General features: G+C 35.8%; 2 protein-coding genes across 2 annotated transcripts in view; one reads left to right on the plus strand and one right to left on the minus strand.

The window, feature by feature from the left end:
• Positions 1-13,838, minus strand: part of Wdr36 (WD repeat domain 36) — a 40,034-nt gene extending 26,196 nt beyond the window's left edge. Inside the window, exons 1-12 of the mRNA XM_046460398.2 lie at positions 13,541-13,838; positions 11,069-11,096; positions 9,321-9,421; positions 8,412-8,529; positions 6,627-6,759; positions 4,878-4,932; positions 3,698-3,830; positions 3,278-3,453; positions 2,874-2,994; positions 2,611-2,676; positions 1,661-1,747; positions 347-492 (exon numbers count right to left, since the gene is read on the minus strand). Of these exons, the coding sequence (XP_046316354.1) occupies positions 347-492; positions 1,661-1,747; positions 2,611-2,676; positions 2,874-2,994; positions 3,278-3,453; positions 3,698-3,830; positions 4,878-4,932; positions 6,627-6,759; positions 8,412-8,529; positions 9,321-9,421; positions 11,069-11,096; positions 13,541-13,702 (1,326 nt within the window). The 5' untranslated portion in view covers positions 13,703-13,838. The remainder of the gene's footprint in view (positions 1-346; positions 493-1,660; positions 1,748-2,610; positions 2,677-2,873; positions 2,995-3,277; positions 3,454-3,697; positions 3,831-4,877; positions 4,933-6,626; positions 6,760-8,411; positions 8,530-9,320; positions 9,422-11,068; positions 11,097-13,540) is intronic.
• A 586-nt stretch (positions 13,839-14,424) lies between these two features.
• Positions 14,425-17,164, plus strand: LOC124103628 (high mobility group protein B3-like). Its single transcript, XM_046460336.2, has one exon. The coding sequence runs from the start codon at positions 15,657-15,659 to the stop codon at positions 16,281-16,283; it is 627 nt and encodes a 208-aa protein (XP_046316292.1). The 5' UTR covers positions 14,425-15,656; the 3' UTR covers positions 16,284-17,164.
• Positions 17,165-27,569: the final 10,405 nt, after the last annotated feature.

Consider the following 27,569-nt stretch of genomic DNA (forward strand, 5'->3'; position numbering starts at 1 on the left):
GAGGAGGCATACTATCTGATTTCAAAATTACAAAGTTAACATAATCAAGACAGACAAAGCACCGTTACAAAGATATATCTAGAGATGACCCATGACTACGTGAAAAGATGCAACACTATACCTCCTCAGAAGAATGCAAATCAAAACCACACAGAGATACTACTTCACAATCAACCTCAAGTAGCTAAATAAATTTCTGCAAGCTGAAAAACTTTACAATATTAGAGAACAACTTCAAAATGGTAAAACATGTTCTTTCCAATAATATCATTAGTAAACTTGAGTATAATAAAATTACCACATAAGTTTTAAAGGAGAAAAGATTTTAATAAAAGAGCTCACTTACTGTTGCAGTGATGTCATCTTTCTTCAATTCTTTTGGCTTGAGAAAGTAAGCACCTATTGTAGACCTTTGATAATTCCAGGTTGAGCAAGATAGCTTACCTTGATGGCAAGCAATGATACCATCCCAGTCACTCTCTCGAGCTTCCTCTAAACATAATTAAAATCATAAATCAAAGTGCTTTTTATCATCTCACTCATTTGCTCATCTATTATTAATTAAGTATCTAATATTCTACCTTAATAACTGGTACTAGGAATACGATGGTAAAATAAACAGGCTATCTCTGGAAAGAGCTTCCTATCCAACAGGTTAACTGATAAAAACTGTACATACTTATGGTGTTCAATGTGTTTTGACACCTTATAACATTGTTGAATGGCTAAATCAAATTAACTGACAATATCTAATAACAGATTTTGATTAGAAGAAAGAATGAGAAAGCATAATTGCATGACTATTTTATATGAGCACTCAGGAAGAGTTTTACTGGGAGATTTTGGGAGAGTAATAACTGGCTTCCTGGAAGGAGCAATAAACAAATAAAACTTCTAGTACAGAGGTGGGCAGAGCCCTATAGACAAAAGGCCCAAGATTAGTTGAACAAAACCAAGGATGGCAAGTAAGAGAAATGTGTTCCTGGGAGAGGCGAGAGGACAAGGCAACTGGGGCCACATTACAAGGATATTGAAAGTTAAAGAGGCAAAAGTCTACCTAAAGGTAATAAGGGGCACGAAAAGATTTTAAGAACATGACATGAGTCAGCTATATGTTTTAGAAGCATCACTTAGGCTCAAGGCAAATAGAGGGGTGATCAAAAAACCAAAGTAGTGATCAGGTTGTTATAATAACCTTGAAACAATAACCATAATATAGAAATGGTGCCTATGTAGTTATTTCCTGATAGTTTTCATTCAATCATCCTATTATATATGTATACTTTTCTTAAACGCTCTTCTTCTGAAGAAGTTCTGCTCTATGATATGGTATACTACTATTGTACTTAGATCTTGATTGGTCATGGCCACATCTTTTCACATTTGTTCTCTGTTATAAATTTCTACATTAGTGACTTTCATTATACCAGATGATAGGATAAAAAGAAGGGCTATAAAATATTATTTATTAATAGCTGGTATAGAGAACAAAGCCTGAGATTTAAAAAATAAATTCATGTTAAAATTAACTCATTTTCAATCTTCACACAAGATTAGTACATGCTTAAGGTTACCCTCTGAACATTTATTAGAATTTGCAAACATATATTTTTTTTAAATGGAGGAAATAATGAAGTACAAAACAAGAGAAGTTACTTACCAGCTGCAAACTTTGTGATAGGTGGAAGTCTTACTGACATGGTATTCTGAAGTCCTTTCCGCTTGAGTCTCTTTTTATTAATTAATCCTGGAGTTGGGGAAGAGGGAATCATAGTTATGAATCTTTCTTCATGGGGGAAGAAAAATGCTCTTCACTGTCACATAACTATAAAGTTCAAGATGTTCTCATTTAAGTCAGGAGCACAACAAGGGTACTGTTATCAATATTATTTGTTTCTGAAGTTTGTATAATTAAGATACAAAAGCAAATTATAAGGTATAAATAACTGAAAAAATGAGGTAATCATATTATTTGCCAATAATATGATAGAACCAACACAAAAAAGAAAACTTGAGGATATATCACATTCCTGGATGAGAAGATTCTTAAAGATATCAAATCTCTCCAATTTAATTCCAAAAGGAACTATTTTAGATTATCAATTAAAAAAGGATCCTATAAGTTACCTGGAAGTACATACTTTTATGAATAGCTAGAACATTTACTTAAAAAAGTAAACATTAATGAAACTAAAAAACATTTTTGTTTAAGAAACCTCTCAAAAGCTGGAAACCAGGAAGAGAATAAAGGCGCCCTTTAAAGCAAAAAGATGAGATGCTATTTATTTTGATGGTTTCTTTAAAATTGTTCCCATAATTTAAATTCTGCACTCTACAGATGGATCACATTAGGCTGTGTTTTTTGGGTGGCAAGAGTATGTTTTATCACCCAAGATGCCTAACATTTTTTAACAGATTTATAGTAAGCAGTACCCCAAACACTTCTACAGTGATTTTGATCTTAGGATCTTACTAGTTTCTCCTCCATAAGGTTTTAATTTTATCCAAAAAAGAGGAAATATATTGATGAAACCTCCTCCAGTTCTCCCAGAATCTTGCAAAGTTTCTTTTGTGACTAGCAACTTATATTCTATATTGCAAATGACCTACCAAGTCCCAAACTCTTATTGAATTTTTCATGTACCGTAGAAAATGACTGAAGAGTTCCATCTTGACCTATTGATATAAAAAGAAAATTCCTCATCAAGCTCCATCAAAACAATGGGCCATTTGAATCACAGATGTTATAAAATTGGATTCTACAAAAAGCTTAGTGTTATGGTTTGGGACATTTTAAAGAGAAATTACAATCTAAAAATGCGTCCAGCTCTCAATACCTACTTAAGTACTATGGGTAGAAAATAGAAACTCACTTGCACTTAGAATTTGTTGTCCATTTTGTCCATAGTATCTGATCCTGGTAAGAGGAGCGCTATGGCCCATTCTGAATCTCAAAAGTCGGCCTTCACCTGTGGGGCCATCAAATATCCATATCTGCCAAGAAATTAAATGGTAAGGTTCTTACACCATGTGCTCTCTGATCTGCAGTCAGGCAGGCCACTGACCCTGAAGTGGGGATTGGGAAAGAAATAAGCTGTAACTCTTTCCCACTTCATTGCAATGTCATCTGCTATACTTTTTATTTATCTATAACAATGATTCATCCCATATTCCTTTCATCTTCTAATTTTGGTACTAATACATTAAAAAGCAAGCTTGTAATAACCCAAAAGGTAGGCCAGATGAACCAGAAAAATGACAAAAATAATCATAATACCCTGAGAGCATTGTCAGCACCATTTGTGACAAGAAGAGGTTCTCTATGGAGAAATGTCAGTCCAGCAATTGCTGTAGAGTGTGCATTTCTCATTTGATTGATTAATTTTTTGTCTTCTAGGTCCCAAAGTCCAATATGGCCACATGGGCTTCCAGCTGCCATTATTGGATGACCATCTGTTATTAAAATAAAATATATGTTAAAAAACACAAGCCCGAAAACAAGTAAACTTGACAAATTTCTCTCCCTTTTAGTTTATAAAGTTAAAACTATACACCAATAGTCTTCCCATATTTTTTGCTTGTTCTACTTCGGTGTTTCATTAATACTTATTAAACTATAAAAAAACAATTTCTGTGATTTTAAAGTAAAGCATTTCAGGTGTTCTTAACTCTCATGAATAAATATGGTAAAGATTACCTGTGCGAAATGAAATTGAAGTTATGGGTCCCCAGTCTTGACGAAACTTCATTAATGTTTCATCAAACTTAATGTTGTGAATGATAACCTGACCTGACATAAGACCAACAGCAACAACATCCACAGCTGGTGCCTGAAAATTAAATTACTCATAAGTTTTTATTTTCTTAAGCAACACAGCCTTACAATTTTTATGATCAACACTATTATTTATGTGTTATTATGAGAGAATATGAAATATCTTCTTAAAGGTGTGTAGGGGGAAATCCACAAGTATTACCATTCTGGCTATTATTAACTAATGCTAAGAGTTAATATTAACTGCTATTCAAATGGAAGTATTTAGGAACGATTTTTCCAAATTACTTCCCAGTTTAAATTTTGCCAGTCAATTTCCCTCTCAACTGTTAGAACAAAACAGTCTTGTTAATACAAAGTCACACAGAAAGAAAAATTTACATATGCAATCACAACAAATCACTGACTAGGTGAAAGAGAAAAAAGAGACAACTCCTAGAAAATATATGAAGGCTTGTCATAAGTATGGCAACATATGTAGCTGGAAAGGAAGTAACAGCCATAACATTCTATGACTATAATTCTGTCTTATAATGGATAGGCATGGCAGAGCATGGTTGATGACAGTGAGAGGGGATGAGGGAGTGCAAATAAAATGGGCAATGAATATTAGAAAGATCAGGAATAATGGCTACATGTGTAACCAACAGACTCACCAGATTTTCTATAGACATACATTCATTCATATACGTATGTTTTACTGACTCATAAAAATGAAAAGCAATTTTCTAAGTCTACCAATGAAAAAATCCTTAGGATTTTTGTCCCCAACTATTTCAAATAGGAAATCTCAACATCCTAATAAATTTCTCTGTAAAACCAATAGTCTCCTTTGCATCAATGAACAACTAATTTCTGTTCTCTATAAAGCTCTATACTACCTGCTTGCAAAATAATCAGTAAACAAGGTTCTACAATAACCACAGGTTTAGAGCCTAATTCTAAACGGCAAACGTGTTACTACTTGTTGACAGTGTATTTCCAAAACATTATTTCCTTAGTGGAACAGTTAAAACTATATTATTTTGTCTTAAGGTCTAAAAACAGGCTGATCCCTGAAACTACATGAATCTACTATTTGGTTTAACCAAAAATTACTAACCTGCTGAAGAGCAGTCACTCCAACCTTCCATCCTGGAAATGTATACAGAAGCTTACTACAAAAAAAAAAAAAGAGTTGAAAGGTGAAAGGTAGGTTGTTTTTTTTTTTTGTTTTTTTTTTGCGGGTGGGAGAGAAAAACAAAATCGACTATATATTTAAAAGTAAACTAGTAACAGTAGTATTTATTAAATTCTTCATCCCACATTATTCTGAGAATATATTACCATGTCCAATACTCAAAATAATCACATGAAGTAAATATTATCACCTTTTATCCAGAAAAAGAAACTTAAAAAAAAGAAAAGTGCTAAATAATTAAGCCAAGTAAAAAAAAAAGAGTGTGTGTGTGCAGGTTCTAGACTCCCAATCTGCAAATTGCTATGCAAGGCCACCTCATTAAAAATTTAAATGTTTGAGTAGAAGAAAAAATACAATCCATTTTATCTAGACAATAAAAGTCTTGGAATATAGGCAGACCTCATTTTTTTTTTTTTACTGCAATGTATTTCTAGAAATATCATCACTAAAGGGAATAATTAGATTTTAACTAAAATAGTACTTGAATGTTATATGAACTGTCTTATGGAAACAGTTATGCTGCTCTCATATTGTGAATCAGACCATGAATGATTAAGTCAGTCTATGGAGCACAGCTATCTGAAATCATTTTAATACTAGTCATTAAAATATTAAATCATATATTAAATTCTGCAAATGGGCAAAATTAGTCTCTGCAATAATTACATAATGGATAAAGTACACAAAGAATGTAAACATCACAAAGAGCCTAAGGAAAGAACCTTAAGAGCAGAGACAGCATCTCAGTCAACATCCCTGAGCATAACACAGAGTCGGCAGTCAGTGGTATCTGCCACTGAACTGAAATATTGATTCAAAACTAAACAGTCTTCCCTTTCAAATTTACAAGGGCTTTGGAAAGAATAATTTAGGTGGTTAAATATTTTTGTTTGCTTGTTTTAACATTATACAAAACTTGAGTTAGCCCTTTCTCTCTAGATAAATGTTCAAGTAACAAGAAGAGGTATTTAAAATCATTAATGTAGCCTTCCAGTTATATTAATAACATTATAATAGATATTCATTACACTGGTGGTTGTTGATCAAAGTACTTTTATTTTCCTTGAAATCATTTCTAAATGGTAGCACTAAATTAACACGAATTTGTTTTACCATATCTTTCCTTCATTTATAAAAATCTAGAAGCTATCTAATGCTAACCTCATAATATTACTTTATAAAGCTGTCTGGATAGCTATATGGATTCTTTCTATTGACTAGTTACTGAGTCAATAGTTTAGACTATTCAATGTGGATTTATGAAGTTGCTTATTTTGTGCCAGGACCACATGCCACTTTTTAAATATGTGATGGCATTAAGTGATAACTTCTCACAGCCATATTTATTGACAGCCCTCCAAATAAACATATAAGGGCAGAGAGAACTGAGAGATGCAGAATGCTTTAGGAAGCTGGGCATGGTGGTACACACCTATAATACCAGCAACTCAGGAAGCTGAGGCAGAAGAATCCCAAGTTTAAAGCCAGCTTCCTCAACTTAGACCCTGCCTCAAAATAAAAAGTAAAAAGGGCTAGGTGTGACTCAAAGGTAAAGCACCCCTGGGTTAAATCCCCAGAACCAATAAATAAATAAATAAATAAATAGGAAGAAGAAAGTAGTAGATGCGGATAAGATGAGAAGTACATTATTTATTTAAGTAAAGTGCTTACTTGGATTTTACATTCCACAACTGCAGACTTCCTTGTTCACTGCCCAGAAGTATTTTGTTCAAGTAGGTACTTGGATGCAAAATCGCAGAAATTTTAAAAACTGATTTATCGAAAGTCAATTGTAGGTATTCTTCTACAAAAAGTAAAAATTACAAATAACATATAATTATTTTTTATAAAATAGCTTGACACTTGTTTCATATACCCATATATTTACCATTTAAAGTAAGTTTACCACAGAGACTTATATGCTAATATAAATCAAAGACATATAAACTAACCTATAAATAACCCCCAAGAACCAAGATAAATGTGATAGGGGCAACCTGTAAATGTCATTTAGGCTGTCAATATTATCTACAAGTTCTAACATAAATACTATTAGAAGTTTCACTACTTAAATTGGTTTACAGAAAAGAAAACAGGATTAAAAACTGATCATAGGGATCAACATTAATATTTTTATAATCTGATCAAGAGGCAGAAGTGAATGCTCCAAGTGAAGAGCCAAATATCTGGGAAGTTCAACGAGCCACTTAGAAGATGTGAAAAGAGGTGAAGTTTAGTGAAACCAAAAACAATGCTTCTCACACATTTCCTCAGAAGACTCTAACCCAGGAGATGAAAAGAACTTAAAACTCTGGGAACTTAAAACCCCAAGTCAATGTGTTGTTCTAACAGCAACAAAAAATCTAGGCATTAGCATCAAAAGAGTGCCTGAGACTTTATGAGCTAGATCTTACAACTTTATAAAGCTTTTTAACATCCACCCTTGAAGGTAGCCCAGCAGGTAGTTACTTGCTGCAAGATTAGAAACTTCTTTAAAATCTTACATTTATTATAATTAAAATTACGGTTTAAATTGTGTTTTTCATTTCAAAATTTGTTCAGTACTGAAACAATTTTTTTTTTTCACTAAGTTTACCAATAAATTTGAATATTGAAGAAGGTGTACTACATACTCCCAGAAGTATGTATACCCCAGGTTAGAATGCACAGATATAGGTGAAAAGTATACAAACTTTACTTTGAATACTATTTTAAAAGATCCTTGTCTCACTACAAATAGCTCCCTGAAAACTCCAGGCCAATGTATTGTTCTAAAAGCAACAAAAAATCTAGGCATCAACATCAAGAGTGCCTGAGTCTTTACGAGCCAGATCTTATAATTTTATAAAGCTTTTTAAAATCTAACCTTGAAGGGAGCACTTTTAGAATTCTTTTACCCCAACTTGAGCAAAGATAAAACAAAGAAAAGCATTAGCAATTTGTATGAGAATACAGAATAACTCCCAGAAGGCAACCTCTAAAATGTTGACTAAAAATAAGAATACTGCATTGAACAATAGAAAATCAAGACATATAGACGTTAAAAATGTAAACAGAGTAAAGAAGTTAAAAAAAGATGTATATTTTCCTTCTTATTTACAGATTCTTCAAGTTTACTATTAGCATCTCCTTTTGAAAGATGAAAATACTACGTATGAACATACATCAAAATCCATTCTACAGAGAAAACAAGTCACTAATTTTAAAGAACGGCAATGGAAAACATATTAGTTGAAATTAGCACATTAAACAAGTTGTAAGTAGTTAACCAACTGACAAAAACTGCTTATTTACTTCTTATTTAGAATGTTTTCTCTTATACATATTAATTTTTTTATTTTGTTTATTTTGACTGTTTTGCATGTGAAACCTCTGATGTAGAAGTTATGTTCACATAGATTTTTAAGTATACACATACAATCCCAAGACAAAACAAATAAATTAGTTAATTCTTACCTTCTGAATATATATGCCAAATAATAAGAACGCTGTCAGCATCAACAGAGATAATGTGATCCCCAAAAGGTTGCAAAAGATGGATTTCTGCCTTATGACCCTTAAAGGTATGTACTATCTATAAAGTTTAAAATAATTTCATATTAGTAGTCATTCATCAAGTAATATTATCCAAAAAAGGCTTTCTAATCCTAAAAACATTCATGTTAAGAATGTAGTCCAATTTTTTAGTATACAAGGTTATATGAACAAATATTAAGGAGTTAGACACGTTCATCTGCTTAGCCAGTTCAATAAGGAAATAAAGCATGGACTAAGAACATAGAAATGAGAACTCTAGGGCTTAGCCTCCCTACTGAGTTTAGGAAAAAGGTATGCATATATACCTAGATCCCTTGCTAATTCGACCATTGTAATTCCCTTTATACTAAAAAAAAATGGTATGTTCTAGAAGGCTGACCTCTAAGATTCCATCACCAACTGCCTTCCAGATAAGATGAGAAAGGGGAATATAAAGTACTTCTTTGCTATACCTTCCTGCTTTGACACAGAGGCACTGACTCTCACAGTAACTTATCCCTCCATCACTACATCTCCTTCTCCATGGTTTCAGCTCTCACCAGGCTTCGATAACACTACTTCTTCTGCCCTTTGGCCCAAGGATTGGTAACAGCTTCCCCAAGTTTATAGCCTTTGATGCATTCCTCCCCCTATGTTGTTCCCCCAACCCAGCCCACACCTGTAAGCAGAGTTCCTTCATTAAAGTGTCTCCATATGGACCACATACATATGTGTATTTATAAATACACATATATAGGTGAAATCAAATTTTCTCTTCCTCTATAAAACTGAGCATACATTAGAAAGAAAAAAAAAATGGTACAATTGAAATAGTTCAGTGATACAAACCTCTTTATTACGGGCAAATGCAGAAAAAATACTCCCATAAGCAGCGAAAACTAGCCTCCCATCAGCTGCCATACAGCAGATATCCTGTGGAACAGAGTTACCTAGAACATAAAAGAAATACAATTTTAAGATCTTGTAATAGAAACCATCAATATACATATAATATTTTTCATGGATATAATAATTAAAAATATATTTAATAAAAAAGAAAGCTGAGGGCTGAGGTTGTGGCTCAGTAGTAGAGTGCTCGCATAGCACGTGCCAGATCCTGGGTTCGATCCTCAGCACCACATAAAAATAAATAAAGGTATTTAAAAAAAGAAAGAAAGAAAGCTGAGAATCAGTATAAAATTTTAATCTCAATATTGACTGTCGTAAACATTAAGATTTGCAAACATAACAACATAATGCTAAATAAATAGATAAAAAGAAGCTTTGTGAAGTATTTGGAAAAAAGCATCATTTAATACATGAAACTGACAGATGGGTATCTGGCCCACTTATGAACACCTTCAAGAACATGGAGTTTATTAGTAACTTCAGGAAAAATATAAAACTAAATTAAAACTTAGATCCACATCTAACTCAACCCTTTGGACCAACCCCAAGCAACTCCATATATACTTTTTATGTTGAGCCTTAAAATAATTAAAGACAATACAGTTTCTACTCGGTTGTCTCCAAGGTAAATATGCTTATTACCTCTAGCCATTTCTTATAGGACGTGATTTCTTGATTCATCTCTCACTAATAAAATCATGGTGCCCCTTTTTCTTTCTCTTTTGGGGTCAGGGAGATGAGTAGACGGAAGATGATCGATTGTAAGTATTTTTTACGTGCATACTCCACTTGGGGATTTAGTTTCCATGATACTATTTCTATAGGTTTATCATTCACTTTTGTATTCAATTTAGGTTATTCTGTCTTCTAATCTTTTAAAAATTGTTTTTCAGACATACACAATGGATTTCTCTTACAAGGATCACATTTTAAGGTAAAACGAGTACCTGTTAGCTCTGGCAGGCCTTTTATGCTATTGAACAGTTCTTAGAAAAATAAATACCTCCCCCATTGAAAAAAAATATCCAAATATGAGACATTTCCTTACAGTAGAAGGAATGATGGAAAAACAAAACCACTATTTAATAACCATCATATCACTAACTGAGATTCAGGCAAGTCTCATCACTAAATGCTAACTAAATGCAGCAGGTGAAACTTTGAAGAGCAATAGCATATTTACAGAGTCTGAATGCATCATATTACAAGATACTTATTAACTACAAAGGACAAACTAGTAACTTTAAAACACAGCATCCTGACAGATATCACCTTAACTAAACAATCAAAGTTATCACTGCCAAGAATAGCATGTGCCTACTGATAAAATTCACTGAGAATTCAGCATCATTTCTTTGTTACTCCTGTCAAAATACTGAATCTAACTATAAAGAAGTATCAGAAAAACTCAAACTGAAGGTTATTCTAAAAAAGAATTAATCACAATGTGGTCAAATACAAAGAAATGCTGAAGAACTACTCCAAATAAATAAATAAATCATGTGACAACTGAAAGCAAAACATGATAGTGATGATAGTGTCACAGTTTTGTTTTTTTTTTGCCCCCTATAGAGGTTTATTAGACACACACACTGGATTCTTTATATATTCCATAAGCCTTAAACTTATGTCAAAAAAATTTTAAAGATACTAAGCCAGCATAAATCCAGAATAAAATTCACACTTACTTACTGCAACCAGACTAAGTTTCTGAACCTGTTAAAAAAAAAAAAAAAAGATTAAGTTTTCATAAGAAAAACAATTTTATAATAACTTAACACCTTAAGATTAAGGTACAACCTCATAGGTAAATCTGCTATGCTGTCCCTCCTAGAAAAGATACTCACTGACCCTAAATTTCATTATTAGGAAAGTTATATTTTCAACTATTTCACCAACAGTGGTGATGGAAGTAGGCAAAGGGTTTCTGTAGTGAGCCAAAGAGTAAATGTTTTAGGATTAGCAAGTCATAAAGTCTGTGTTATACTGACCCAATTCTTATACTGTTGCAGGAAAGCGGACATAATAAATATACATGGGTATATTTCAATAAACTTTTATCTGTAGGTACTTTTATTTGGTTCTCACATCCTGAAATAATGTGATTTTTTCCCTCTAATCTTTAGAAAAATAACAAAACCACTCATAACTCATGGGTCATGCAGAAACAAATAGTGGACTGAATTGGCTTACAGACCAATTTGCTGACCTGAGGAAAGTTACTCATCTTCCCTGTGCCTCAAATTCCTTATATGGATTCCAAATATGGATTAAGATATGTACCTACTTTATGGGATTATGAAAATTCAATGGGATTGCAAATAAATTATGTAAAACAGAGTACAGCAGTCATGTAGTAAATGCTCAATGTTAGCTGGTATCACCAACATCAACAGCTATTTATACCTTGTCTATTGTCCAGGTACAAATGCTTATATGTAGGATGACTCACAGTGGGCAGTAATACAGCAATGGCCATAGGAGAGAGCCCTTGAGGAACAAGTTAATGACTTGGGATCATTAGTACCATCTGGTTTACCCCAAGTTATTTTTAGTTTCAGAGATCATAGCCCAGTAAATTGGTTGGTGTAACAAACACAGAGTCCTCAGGTAATAAGCATTTTATGCCATTTTACAGAAATTTAAAAAAATGTATCATCCCCACCCACCTCCAAAGAAAGCATCACAAGATCTAAAGGACATCTTAAAACACATTTTTATGACTAAATTTCAATGTGCAAATAACAGTAAATTTTTTATAAAATGTTAAAGATGTTACTCTCCTAACAATAGGATTTCTTTGGAAGGGGAGGGGGATGTGTTTGTGCTTAACAAAATGTCAGGAAAGACACTGTACCAAACATAAGATTTCAAGAGGAGATACAGAATTTTGAGACTTTTAAGTCTTTCTGGGTACAGTGATGTGGAAATATGGATGTTTCCATTAAAGGAATGTTGGCAAGCTACAAATATAAATTTGACATAACCATTTACACAATAAAGGCAGTAAATTATCCATTTATTTACTAGAGGATTTATTTAAATAAAAATGTGCTCATTAAATATTTACTCTAAAGGTGGAAAAAAGTTTTCTTTAAATGAGAAAATTAGAAAAGTTATGTTTTAGGGAGGAAAACTTTATCAAAACCAAAAATTGGCAAGTAAGAAAGAAGTGGGAAGAATGGTATCAATAAATACTCCCACATGATTTATGTCACTCTGACCCAACTTTCTCCATCACCATCCCAGGCTTCCAGAAACCCAACTCTCTTCACCTCACCCCATCCTTCTTTTCTTTTTACATTTACTCAACTAGCTCCCAATTCCCACTCTTCTTGTTAATAACCTCTTTAATTTTCACAATTCTCCAAGGAAAACAACTCTACACCATGCTTTCCAGAAAAAGTGCTTAATAACCTTGGCTATTACCATCTTCATCATATTCCTGCTTTCCACACAACTTACATTATTTTTCAATTAGTGGTAAATTTGGGAAGGGGGGAATCCATCATTAATAAGCAGCATGAGTGTCATGGCAAGTAACTTTAGTTTCCTAATACTTACTTTCCTAAGTTATATAAGGGTGCTACAAAATTAGTAAAAACTACCTTGCAAAGAAATTGTTGCAAAGCTTAGAGTGAAACGGCGCCAGATATTCAAGGTTGGTTGAAAACAGATGCTCAGGGGAAGTTCGGGGAAACTGGATTGCCATCGAATGTGAGGAGTCCCTTAAATCATCAACTCACCCTTCCAGTCCTCCCAATGTATTTCAGTCTGGATTTCTAACCCAGTTTGTGTCTTCAGTTACACAATAAGTGTCTTGCGAGTCGTCTAAGGGCTTATCTTATTCATGTTCGCATCCTCTGGGAGGATCAATAATTATCTACTAAACAAATATGATACTGTAACACTGAGACATTCTCAAGTATTCATTCCTTAGCCAGGTTCCCTCCGAAACTCGCCCCCAGGTGAACTGCAAGAGCTAAAGCAGCGGCACGAGGGTTCAATGAGGGTGGCTAAACAGAACTGGGTGGGGTTACAGAAAAGAAGGGCAGAAAGGGAAATCCTCGTTAGGTGGGAGGGGAGAGCGGGAATGCCCCAGGACAGAGCTGGGAGCCAAGGAGGGTAGTTCTCGGGAAACCGGCAAAGAAATCACTCACGTCATACGTGTGGAAGCTCTTGCCCACGCAGGTCGTAACGTAGAACCGGCGCTTCAGCGAACTGAACCGCACCACGTGCGGGATGTCATTACTAAAAAGCCCCAGGGCTCGGAATCCAGCGAAGAGTGAGCTCGCCGTGCGGCCTTCCACGTAGCGTTCCATCTCCGCCGCGGTCCCAGTTCCTTTCGGCTCTGGTCCAGAGGGAAACCGCGCACGCTGCACCTCAGCACGTCTCAAGAAGAACCTTTGCCAGAGCTGGAAACTTGCAGCGCTTCCGGTACCTGCTGCCAATGGCGTTTGTGCGGACTGCCCTTAGTGCAACATGCAAAGAGCTCCCTCCTCAGCCCGCAGGAGATGGGCGACTTTGGTTCCGCTGGCCTCCGTGTCCCCACGTTGTTCTGCGGTGCGCTCTAGCTCTGTAGCTGGTGGAACCTTATGGTTGGGGAGCGGGAATCGCTGCGCCCTGGAAGGAGAAGCTTGTGGTGATGATGATGATGATAATAATAATAATAATTTTAAAAAGTATAAACCCCCGAGACTATCGAGAATATTTGAACACTGGCTATTTGACGATATAGAGAAGTTACAGTTAAATTTTAAGTCTATGATAGTAGTAAAGATCCTATATTTTGAAGATACATATTTACAGATGAAATGATTACAAAATGTGTGAGGATTTACTCCAAAATAATTGTAAATTAGAAGCCATATTTGATGAAATAAGATTAATAATTGTTGAAGCTAGGGAATGGGAGCGTTCATAATGCTATACTGTAGTATAAGATGTAACTATTCCATAATAGAACACATTTTTGCTTTTTAAAACTGAGCTTGTTTACACTAAAAAAATCAGAATATTAATTGTTTATTAATTTTACCACTGAATCATGGAAATATATATAATTTTCATTACTAGATGTATATTTTTAAAGTTTTCTGAGTTGTGAATAAAGCAGGCAGATATTGCTTTTTTTTAAATGTTTTTTTTTTTCCTTTTTTGGTACCAGGGATTGAACCCAGGAGTACCTTATCATGGAGCCACATCTCAGCCCTTTCTTGTATTTTATTTAGAGACAGGGTCTCCTTAAGTTGCTGAGGCTGGTTTTGAACTCATGATCCTGCTGCCTCAGCCTCCCAAGTCACTGGGATTACAAGCAGGTGCCACCATGCCCGGCCAAATATTGATTTTATACTCAGAATAAATACTTTTCAATATATTGGGAGCTTGGGAAGCTGTGAGGATGGCCTTAAGCCTGAGCCTAAGCAACTCCATTTCAAAAACTCCAATTTGAAACCTGCAGTGTCACCAGGCACAGCCAACAGATCCCTCCAGTAAGGCCACAAACACATTACTTCCCCTCTCCCTGATAAACAGAGTGAAGTCTCTGGCAGGCTGTCCTAGCCTGACAGGAGGGAAAGGGAAAAGATCAGGGTAGAGACCACCAGACCAGATGTTTCTGACCCCAGGGTAAATGACGTCATGGAGAAATATGGTGGTAGCTGATATGGATTGAAAGGGGGGTCAAAAGCCCCCAAATTTAGTATAAATAATAGAGTTAATGAAAAGGGATTCAACCAGCTGAAACAAGGATGTACTGGAGCTGGAGAGCCTAATGAGGACCTGACATCTCATCACTTGTCATCATTTCTTGATCCTCTGTGTGGTCCTCACGGCTCTCAAACTCTACCACCTCGTCTGGACCTTGGTGAGAGCCACAACTTCTCCATACCGCCCTCTCCTCAACCAGTCTCCACTCCACACCAGGAAAAGCCTACCTTAGTTCTAGATCTGATCACCGTGGCCTGAGCGAGTGTGCATCTGCTGGACATAAAGCCTAAGGCTTACTTTTGAACTTAGCATGCAGAGGGAATGTCTGTCATTAGCCTGTCATGGTTAAGTGTGTTTGCAGTGCCTAGAATTAATCTAGAATTATTTTCAGTGAATTAATTAATCTAGAATTATTTGCTGTGAATTATGCCCATTGCAGTGACTAGCCTTAAGAATTGTCGTTTTCTTGATTAACAACCTATAGTGTCAGCTCTCTGGAGGCAGCTAGCAGACTGGAGGCAGCTAGCACGAGGCTAGGGAGCGCTGAGCCGCCCGTTGTGCCCTGCGATGCCCAGACTAGCGAACAATACAGTCAGGATGGCTAAACGTGACCCCAAGAAACCAAAGGGCAAGATGTCTGCTTATGCCTTCGTTGTGCAGACTTGCAGAGAAGAACATAAGAAGAAAAATCCAGAAGTCCCTGTCAATTTTGCAGAATTTTCCAAGAAGTGCTCTGAGAGGTGGAAGACAATGTCTGGGAAAGAGAAATCTAAATTTGATGAAATGGCAAAGGCAGATAAAGTACGCTATGATCGGGAAATGAAGGACTATGGACCAGCTAAGGGAGGCAAGAAGAAAAAGGACCCTAATGCCCCCAAAAGACCACCATCTGGATTCTTCTTGTTCTGTTCAGAATTCCACCCCAAGATCAAGTCCACAAATCCTGGTATCTCCATTGGAGATGTGGCAAAAAAGCTGGGTGAGATGTGGAATAACTTAAGTGACAGTGAAAAGCAGCCATACATCACTAAGGCTGCAAAGCTGAAGGAGAAATACGAGAAGGATGTTGCTGACTATAAGTCTAAAGGAAAGTTTGATGGCACAAAGGGTCCTTCTAAAGTTGCCTGGAAAAAAGTGGAAGAGGAAGAGGAAGAAGAGGAGGAAGAAGAAGAAGAGGAGGAGGAGGATGAATAAAAAACTGTTTACCCGTCTTCTTGTAAATACCTTAGAGTAGGGGAACGCCATGATTGACACATCTTATTTGAGATGTGTCTGTTACTCTCATTAGGTTTAATTTCCGAATTTGATCACGATCATATTGTAGTCTCTCAAAGTGCTCTAGAAATTGTCAGTGGTTTACATGAAGTGGCCCTGGGTGTCCAGAGCACTCTAAAACTGTATCAAAGTTGTACAGATTTCCAAACATTTTTAAAATAAAAAGGCACTCTCGTGTTCTCCTGACTCTGTGCACTTTGCTGTTGGTGTGACAAGGCATTTGAAGATGTTTCTGGTATTTTTTTTTTAACTTGTAAGGTGGTGTTAACTATATGGTTATTGGCTAGAAATCCTCAGTTATCAACTGTACATATATATAGTCTGTAAAAAGAACAAAACAACCGAGACAAACTCTTGATGCTCCTTGCTTGGTGTTAAGGCTGTGGGGGGAAGATGCCTTTTGGAGGGGCCGTAGCTCAGGGCCTGCACTGTGAGGCTGGACCTGTTGACACTGCAGTGGGCATCCATTTAGCTTTAGGTTGTCTTGTTTTTGTATATAGTGATATAGCATTCTGCTGCCTTTCTTAGTTGTGGAAAAAGGGGGTCAGCTGGCATGAGAAGTGTTTGAATTTTTTTTAATTAAGTTTGGTAGATTTTAAACTTTGTTTTCAAGCAAACTGTAGAACTCTTCATTGTCAGCAAAGAGCCACTGCATCAATGAAAGTTCCAGAACCTTCTGTACTTAAATGCAATTTGCAATGTTATGTTATTTTTTTTGTATGTTTAGAATGCTGAAATGTTTTTGAAGTTAAATAAACAGTATTACATTAAAAAAAACCTATAGTGTGAAATTGTATTGAGTAATTTGAGTGAATAAAGCATTGAAAGGGGCAGAAATTCGTGGACATTCTTTATTTCTCTCCCTCGACTACATATGTCACAATTTTGCCCCCTCACGATAGAAGGGGAATTGGAAATGTTTCCTAACCCGGAATGTATAAAGCCCTTGACGTCTATTATTTTCATATGCTCAAAATAAGGTTGTGAAGGAACAAAATTTATATTGCTGCTTTGTATATGAGAAAATGGGTTCATTGGATGACTTCCCAAAGCTCCAGAACTATTTGGTGCCCAAAGCCTGACTAACAGGTTTAGAGAAGGAAAGAAGAATGGGAGATCACTGAAAGGCAGTTGGAGTTTGGGAGAAATATGCATTCAACAAACATATTTTCAAGATCAAACACTGGGCCACGTAATGGCCCACCTTGGATAAAGATCCTGAAGTTCCCATAGTTTACCTAACTTTCCCAAAGTCACTTAACCGATGGTAGTATTGATACTGCCAGTTACCAGTGACTAGTTCTGCTCCCTCAAATGTTTAAATTTGAACATTAGAGGAGCATGCCCAGGCAAACATATAAAGCAGGGTTTATTTAAAAAGGGGTAACAGACTTCTCCCTGGAGGGAGAAGGGGACCATAGGGGGTATCCTGGTATCCCAAGAAGTGAGATGTTCTGCCCTTTTTATATGTCCTAGGCTTCCTCTGGTCTCCTGCCTTTCCCCCCTTATCTTTCTCCTTCCTGCATACTTGACTAGGCTCAGGACTAGGCCCAGGAATGCTTGGTGGGACAGCCCAAAGGTGGGAAACCTGTGGGCTGAAGGGGGAAGGGCAAGATGGAGTAGCCAAGGACACATTAACAACCTTATAGCTCCCTGTAAGGGGGGGGGGGCAACTCCTGGGACAGGTTACCTTGGCAACAGGTTGGAGCAGGAGCAGGTTCTTGATAAGGGTGGAGGAAGGGCTCTGAAGGAATTAACGTTTCAATCCTTGGACAGTCTCCAACTTGTTGGACTCACTCAAAATTGGCCTGACTCGATTTACCTGTCTATACTGACTGCCTATTTAATTCTGGGTTCAGTATAACAGTTGGAATTTAGGTTTGACAAACAGATCCACCTATGCTTTTTGACCTACAGATAGTGAAACAAAAGTTTTAGGATCAAAGCTGAAATGGAAAATCTACTAGTATGGCAGCAGTAAATATGCATGTTAGCTGTTCCACTATGATAATTTGAAAGACGGGTATTATGGGCTGATTGTGGGTTTCTAGTTTTAGCATTCAGCCAGAGTTCATTTCATCAATCTTGTTACTTTCTTCAGTTAGTTGCTATTAAGTTGCCAGCTAGGCATGAGAATGTGTGATTAAAAAAAGGAAACTAGCTGTTATCATTTTTACTTATACAAACCACAAAGACACTATCACAAATTTAGAATTTAAAAAGGTGAGAATAAGGGTCTAGGATACTGTGGTAGAGGTACTATATAACTGACAAATGATCATTTTCAATTCCATTTAATGAATTAGTGCTTCAGATTATTCGGGCAAATAAATAGCTATGTCATGTTATTTTGAACTTTCTTTTAAAAAAGTCATATATGACTGTTACCTATATATAATACAGGCAGTTTCTGAGAAACTAATGTGGCTCCATTTTTAAATAACAGCAGCTTCTACCTCAAGTCCTATCCTAAGGAAGGGGGCCTGACCCTTGTCCTTGGAAAAACCCACAAAACCTATAAAATCTCACTGAACAAAGGACCAGGACTCACTCCCTGGGACCGCTGCGTCTGGAACGGTTGTGAGTTTAGGCTCGAGCTTGCAATAAAGACTCTTGTGTGATTGCATTGGATTCGGCTCCTGGAAGTCTATTGGGGTCCCAGAATCTGGCATAACATTTCTTTTTTGTTACTCACTTTGTTTATTATGATAATGAGCCACCACCAAGTTGGTCCTTAGTATTCTTAGCTCCATCCCTTTGTGAAGTTACTCTCACACTGTTTAAAGGGTTGTCCCTATGTAACCAGGTTGAATCATAAAACACATCAAAACTTCTGGCCTATTGCTGCTTCTTGGGTTACTAACTCTGAAGGAAGTCAACTGCTATGTTGTGGCTTACACAACAAGAAACTGAGGGCCTCCCACCAACCACCAACACTACCCTGCAGACAGGTGAGTGATCCACCTTGGAAGCAAATTCTCCAACCCCGCTCAAGCCTTCAGATGACTACAGACTTGGCTTCATATCTACTGTAACCTCACAAAGAAATGTGAGCCAGAACCACCCGATTAAACCACTCCTGAATACCTGAGACCAACTGTATGACAATGTTTATCACTGTTTTAAGTTACCAAGTTTTAGGGTAATTTGTTACACATTAATATGTGCCCAGTATTCTTATGCTTATCTTTCTAACAAAATTTGAAATTTGAACTTCATTCTCATTGTATTGATTGACTACATTAGAAATCCAAAGATGTTTCAAGATTTTTTAGCCTACCCCCTCATTTCATTGATGAGTAAACTACTATGGACTATAATTCTGTAACTGGTTAGTGGAAGAGAGGATGCTACGTATCAATTCTCCTACTGACGGTCCAAGACTGAGTCTTAATTTTTTCTGGAAGCAATTCTTCCTGACTGTCCATTTCCCCTCTGGTTGTGGAAAATGTATGAGAACATCTGGCTGTCACTGATTCAATAATACCACTTAAACATTTTGCCATAATATTGTTATCTAGGGCATAAATGGGAGATTCACTTAATGGCAATTTCAATCTCAAATCTGGAAACTATAGAAAATGCTTGTGCTAGCCAAACTCTTTGAGAATTGTTACTTAAATATCACAGCATAGAGAAACTTTTTAAGCAACAAACTATTTATTTCAACTCTTTTTATAGAAATCCTCTTTTTAATATACCAAACACTACTATCTGTTTTAATTTAAAAAAATACTTATTCTACTTCACAGTTTTGCCTTTGGCCAATGGGAGATTGGCTTCTTCTCTATTGCCTATTTTACATTAGCTGCAGACACAGTGCAAAAAATTATCAATGTTGCTGCCTTTATGGAAGTTTGCCATGGAAATCGAAGGTGATGCCTTTCAAAAAAAAACCATTTTAGAAATTTTATCTTATTAGACAACAACAAATGAAACAATTTTTCAATAGTACCTACCCATGTAACATTATCCTATTCTGTAGTAAGGCTGGAACAATTGTCTTTGTTCTAAAAAAAATTACATTTTTCTTAATCATCCTGGGAACTCATAGCTGAGCATTCCACAGAAATAAGCTGGAGTAATAGGACATGTGAGCTAATAGTGTCAGAAGACAAGATGGTAGAAATATTCCTTAATATTCTATGCTCTTGAGAACTTCTCTGACTTGGATACCAAAACTTTAGGCTCCCAATGATTTGTAAAAGGTTAGTTCTCTGGAGGACATCGTCTTTCATGTATTAATTTAAATATTCCACAAGGTATTTTCCCTGAGCAGAATATCTGGTATGAAATTAGAACCAATAAGGTCACTGTCTTTCTTTCACCTTCATTCAAAAAACTATGCTTATGTTATATAGATGACAGTAGAGACTTTTCTTCTCCATTCACTATCAGGCCTTTCTTCCACTTAGAGACTAAGATGTAAGACAAAAGCAAGGAATTTATGAAAAATTAGCCTGAGAATTTATATATTTCTTGACCTGTATTTGATCTTCATAATAGAAGAGGGCAGGTGCTGTCATGCTTTGTTGTCAAACACTTCAAGCATATTTTATGTTCATAATAAATACAAATAAGGATTTTTTTATTTATTAATACAAATAAGGATATTTGTATTTATTCAGGCCCATAATTGTCATAGTTTTTCTTGTTCCATGTGTGTTTACGTATTTTGTTAAATCTCTTGAATACTAAGAAACATGTTATCACTGCAGCATCTGGGTGCTTCATCTTCCAAATGAGCAACCACATTGCATGTTAGAGATTGTAGTTGGCTTAATATGCTGTTTTACACATACTGGTGTTGATGGGGGCAGTGGTGGGAGAGGCACATGGCAAGGAAACTCTGTTGGTGACTTCTGCTTGGAAGTATTCCTAATTCTAAAAGGAAAGGAATAAGTATATTACTGTTTTATTTACCACACAGAATATTCACATTGTTACTCTAATTTATTACAGAGCATTTTGAAGGAAATTTATGAAGATGCATGCAATATGAAATTATAGCAAAAATTAAGGTGCAGTTAGAGTAGAAAAAGGAAAAAAAACAAGATGTTAGGGAAAAATGACAGGGTTGAGAGTAAATGAATGTACAATTCCTTCTTACTGAGGACAAATAAAGAAAACATAGTTCTAAATTGACTATCTTTACAAAAAGTCAGCTTGAATATGGAGTTAAATCTACATGTTTGATCCTGTCTAGAAATCAGTTTTCTGATCTTAAATAGATATCTTGGGAAAAAAAAAACAAGAGAGAAAATCACCCCAATGTCCCAACAATGTAACTATGAGCTATGGAATCCTTGGCAACTTTTTTCTATGTAAAAACTATTTTTGTGCAACAAGATGTATGCATTAAAGCACAAAATTATCATGGTTTTTCTCTTGACTTACTACATAAAGTATAATAGTCTTGATTTTATCAGAATTTGTTTCCTAATTATGAAAATGGATGATGTAGTGTCATAATCATTTTAATATTATTCTGCCTTGGCCTAGAGTATATAACTGAGGATTCTAGTTCTGAATTAATATGCAAAGGTAGGAAACAAGTGGAAGCAAACTTTAAAAAAGTCCCAGAAGTTTTATCCATATTCAGTAATAAAAACTAATGTTTGTGATCATATTTGTACTTGACCATGATGAAAAGGGTGTTATCAACAACATCTAATAAACACAGGCAGAAGTAAATAATCTCTTATGTTTCTTCCAGTTCTAAAATGTTATTATTTTATTACAAAATGAGAGTAACTGGTCAGCTAATTTGAACATCTGACCCGTACATTCTTGAACAAGAAAATCTTGATGTATTTTATAACACTTGGCACATAAAAGTCTTGAACGCTTGGGATGTTCAGATAATTAAAGAGCAGATACTAACAGAATGATAGCTTGTTGTTTGGGTCCATGATATGTTGTACTCATTTGTACTTTCATTTTTACCCTGAGTTTCTCAATAGCAGTGCACATTTCTACCCATGTTTGGGATGTACTTCAGAAGTAAACAAAATGCTAAGTATCTGCAAATATTTATTCAAACTTAAAAAGAGAATAATGTCTTACTGCATTATTAACTTGTTTATTAGATTTATTTATTTCAATATTTATTTTATTTCAATATGGGTTAGCTCCATGAGGGGAGGTTTTTGTTGTTGTTGTTGTTTCTATTTGTTCATTGATACATATAACAAGCAACCAGAACATTGTCTGGTAAATATTCAACAAGAAAGCTACATTTAAGTAACAAAATGCTAAAAATGTGGCCTGTTTCTATATTAATCATATTCCCTTCCAGGGTGAGGAGTTGTGTACTTTAGAGTCCAGCTATTTCTGCTCTCCCGTGTAAGATTTCATGTTTCTATCCTTTGTCCTGATACTATCCGTAAATTTGTGGTGAGGTGGGGATAGGGAGGCTTTGACATGCCTTTGACTTGGTCGGTGTACATGAACGAACATGTGCCATGTATTAACAGAAACTTTCAGAGTCATTGCATGTTACTGCCAATCCTCTTCATCATTCTTTGCCTCTGTTACATGAGAAAGGTGTACCCCAGATAATGACTGCTTCTTTAGTCTGGATCCTGGAATAAGAGAGTATGTAGGAAAGACCTAGGTCTGGCTTGCAGCTGCCAATTTGTAATGTAAGTGAGAATTAACTGCTGTGGTCGCAAGCCAATGGGACTGACTAGTTGCTTGCCATTTCATTCTAATCTAGCTAAAACATATGTGAATTCTGGAGGACCATGTGAAAGATTATAAAAATGATTTTTTCTTACAAAATGTAAGGGTTGCATTACTAAAAGTAAGGACTGGGCTACAAGGTTCACAAATGATAAATATCCTATCACAGGATTTTAAGATTTTTCAAATTATTCACGTTCTCTTCTGGGTGCCCAGAGATAACACAAAATAAAGTCTCAGTGTATGTTTGATTCTTTCTATATAAGTTTAATTTTTTTGAGGGGAGGAGTTGGCAGGTTGTTGGAAAAGAAGCTGGTGACAGACTGCAATGACACTGATTAATTTGGGGACCCAATCATTTTCCTTTCCTTTTGCATATCTACAGAAATAATGAGAGAGGGAATCAGGTAACATCAGATAGTTTATCTGTTAGTGACTTCTGCCAACTTGGTGTTTTTACTCAGAAGGCCTTTAAGGAAAAGTTTTATTTGAGAGAAAAATGTATTTAACTTTTGATTTCATTTTAATTCATTTATTCATTTTCTCAGCATATTTATCAAGAATTTATTCTGTGTAAGATATTGTACCAGAATGAAATATGGGCTGTACTCAAAAGATATTAGCAGAGGTGGGGATGTAGTTCAGCAGTAGAGCGCTTGTCCTGTGCACAAAGCTTGGGTTTCAATCTCCAGTGCCACATAAGCAAAAAAAGATATCACCAGAGCATCCTCAAACTCCATATCCATTTGATCTATTTACCCCAAATTATTTCATATATCCTTATATCTGAGTATCTGCTCCAAACCGATTCTAAATTCGTAATCAACATAATGTGATATCCTTTGCCATCTCTTCCTCATAATAAGACTGGCTAGTAAAAGGGAAATAGCAGTTCATCCATAAGCATATCATTGAAAGTAGTGCTTCAGCTCTAATTGCCCAGGCAATAATCTACGGACATGAGAATTTCTTATAGGCTGACTCTTAGTTTGTTTCCACTGTTAAAGCAAAATACTTGAGACTGCTTTATTTATAAACAACAGAACTTTGTTTCTCACAGTTCTGGAGGCTGAGAAGACCAGAGTAAGGTTCCTGTAGTTCCCGTGTCTGGTGAAGCCCTCTTTCTCATGGATGATAGTAAGTGTCCTCCTAGGGGAGAAGGGACAAAAAAATAAAAGGGAATAAATGTTATGTCTTCACATGGCACACACACACACACACACACAAAAAAAACGAGCAAAAAAGCCTAGGCTAGTTCTTTCCAGTTCTTCTTTCTTTTTTTTTTTTTTTTTTAAAGAATTTTTTTTAATATTTATTTTTTAGTTTTTGGCGGACACAACATCTTTGTATGTGGTGCTGAGGATCAAACACGGGCCGCACGCATGCCAGGCGAGCGCGCTACCGCTTGAGCCACATCCCCAGCCCTCCAGTTCTTATTTCTAAGGCACAGTTTCATTTATGAAAGTGAGCCTCATTAATTTAATAACTTTTCCCAAACATCCTACTCTGAATACCCCTAAACATCCTACCTCTTAATACCCCACTATATGGATTAGGTTCCAACATGAATTTTGGAGGGTGCACACATTCAAACCATACAGGAAGCAATGTAAAATAGGCCAGAATGACATCTTCTTCACATGCTCTCTTCCCCTGCACCCCCACCATTCCAGTTCATGATTTCAAGCTTGTTTTCCATGAAATCAGAGCCTGGCCTTATATTATTCCTTAAATCAAGTTTAATTTACCTTTTCTTGATTTGCAACTTTCAACAGTAAGTAACAATAACTATACACAGAAAGACAACAAGCAAGCAAACCCTTTGCTTAACTAGCTTACAGAATGGAAAATCAAGAGATAGGGTGACTCAACATAGATTAATCCCTCTATTATAAATTAAAGCCTCAGGTTCTTATTTCTCTGACATTTATAACTTCATCTCAATACTTAAGGAAATTGGTACTGTGTAAATTTTTTTCACACCCTGCGAGAGGGGAAACCTGTCATTGTTGGGCTCTTCTTAGAAGTGAAAAAAAAATAGAGTTTCAAAAAATTTTTTTACACTTAAATAAAAGTGGTTATGTGCTTACCCTGCTCAAGAATTCCATTCTGCCCAGCAAGGAAATTGGGATGGCCCAGACTAACTTCAACTAATCAAGGTCCATTGCAGGATCTGGAATCAATTCTTGGCTGCATTTAAGATTTCTCATTATGAGCGATTAGAATATAATAAGCATTACTGAAGTTTTCCTCTTCCTTATGGGGGAGGGAAAATGGATGAATAATTGAGAGTTGGGGTGAAGTGTATTGAGGTTATGACTATTGTCTATTATACAATGGGCCCAAATGCCACTTGGCAGCATTTCTTATTCAAAAATCTTAAGTTTTAACCCCGGGTAATGAAAACTGCACAGATTTTGAAATGGTCAGATATTGCACTTACTGGATAAGTACAACTGGATATTGTACTCACAGAGCCTTCTCTTGTATCCCTAAAATGGGAACAGAACTAACTCACAGGATCATTGCAAAGATTCAATAAGATAGCACAAAAAAATTAAATGGCAATGCTACACAGCAAATGTGAGTTTTATTGATGACAACCTTTTACCTTTATTTCAATAAAGGCAGAAAATATAAACAAAAATTCTTGCAACCATACTACTTGCAAGGTCACAGGTAGAAATTAGTCAGCAAAGCTGTCTGATGTTAAATTCAATTGTTTAATATATGATATAATGCTATTATCATGAAAGAATGTATAAATGGTATAGGGGAAAGAGTCAAAGAAAAAACACCAAAGTGCTTTGGAGAGGTTATCCTGAAAAGGATATCACGAAGGCATTCATAATCCGTTAGCTGCATTTAAGGTTTCTCATTATGAGCAATTAGAATATAATAAGCATTACTGAAGTTTCCTTTATTTCTTTTGTTCTGTTGAGCTTCTTGGAACTGTGAGTTTGGAGCTTTCATCAAATTTGGAAACCTGAAGTTATTGTTTGTTTATACATTTTTCCTGCACCTCTCTACTTCATTCCCTAAGGTACTTTTATTTTACATATATCAGGCACTTGCTCATTTCACAGTCCTGTGTGATTTATTTCCCCCTCTGTTTTATTTTGGACAGTTTTTCCTGGCATATCTTCTATTTTGCTAATATTTAAAAATATCTAATCTCCCATTAATATCATCCATCGTATATTTCATTTCTAGAAGTTAGATTTGAATCTTCTTAATATCTTATATGTCTCTAACCTCTTGAATACGGTTGTTAATCATTTTAACGTCCTCACCTGTTAATTCTGACATGTGTTACCTATGAGTCAGTGTCATTTTCTCCCCCATCATGGGATATATTTTCCTACTGGTTTCATGTCTGATAACTTTTCATTATACATCACACATTGTGCATTTTTCCTTGTTGTGTCCTAATTATTTTTTTTATTTCTACAAATATTCTTGAGATTTGTTGTGGAATGCAGCTAAGTGACTTGGAAACTGATCCTTTCAAGTCTTGCCTTAAGATCTGTTGGGTGGGATCATTGCAGCAATTAGTCTTGGATTAATTATTCTCCATTACTGAGGTAAGACTCTTCTGAGTGCCCTACCTGATGCCTAATGAGGAAAAAAAAGGGAATAGACAATCTTCCTGCCCTTGAGTGAGCAATGGGCAGCATTCCCTCTAATAGTTTTGATGTGTGTGTGTTTTTTTCCTGTTTCTTGGGTATTTTTCTCATGTGCGTGTTCTGAGAAGTACTCAGCTGAATAAACCCTCATGAGATGCCCTCTACAAATTCCCAGTTTTCTTTCTCTGTGCACCTCTCTCTTTTGCTACTCTGTCCAATTTGGTAGAGTTCAAAATTGTCAAACTGTCAACAATTGTGTGCTTAAATATTTCAACCATTTTTTCATTGCTGCAAAGCAATCCTAAACCAAAAAGTAAGAAGAGTTTTTCGAGGTTCTGTAACAGTCTGTTATAGTTTGGATAAGTGTTACCCAAGGTCCTGAGTGTGCGGCTATTGGGAGGTGGTGGAACTTTTGGGAGGAAGAGCCTAATAGAAGGAAGTTAGGTCATAGGTGTGTTCTTTAAAGAAACAGTGGGACCCCAGCCCTTCTCTTCACTTTCTCACCCACCATGAGATGAACAGCTTTGCTTGGCTACATGCTCCCACCATGATGCTCTGCCTCACCACAGCCCAAAAGCAACATGCCAATCACTATGGACTGAAACATCTGAAACTATGAGACAAAAATCAGTCTTTCCTCTTTAAGTAGGTTATCTCAGTGACAGAAAGCTGACTAATGTGCAGTTCCTATCTTTCAACTTTATAATAAAATGAACATTCAAATAGGTAAATTTAAAATATTTTTCTTGCCCGTTTTCCAGAGGTTTTATATTTATTATGTATTTTATTCTCATAATAACATCTACAATGCCATAAGCCTCATCTTTATTTTAGAGGTGGAAATGGAAATTGGGTTCTGCAAAGTTCAAGGAAATTTTTAAAACAAACAGCAAGG

The sequence above is a fragment of the Marmota monax genome, unplaced genomic scaffold, assembly GCF_021218885.2.
Source record: "Marmota monax isolate L192 unplaced genomic scaffold, Marmota_monax_Labrador192_F-V1.1 WCK01_AAM20220418_F8-fsc00006, whole genome shotgun sequence".
Taxonomy (NCBI): domain Eukaryota; kingdom Metazoa; phylum Chordata; class Mammalia; order Rodentia; family Sciuridae; genus Marmota; species Marmota monax.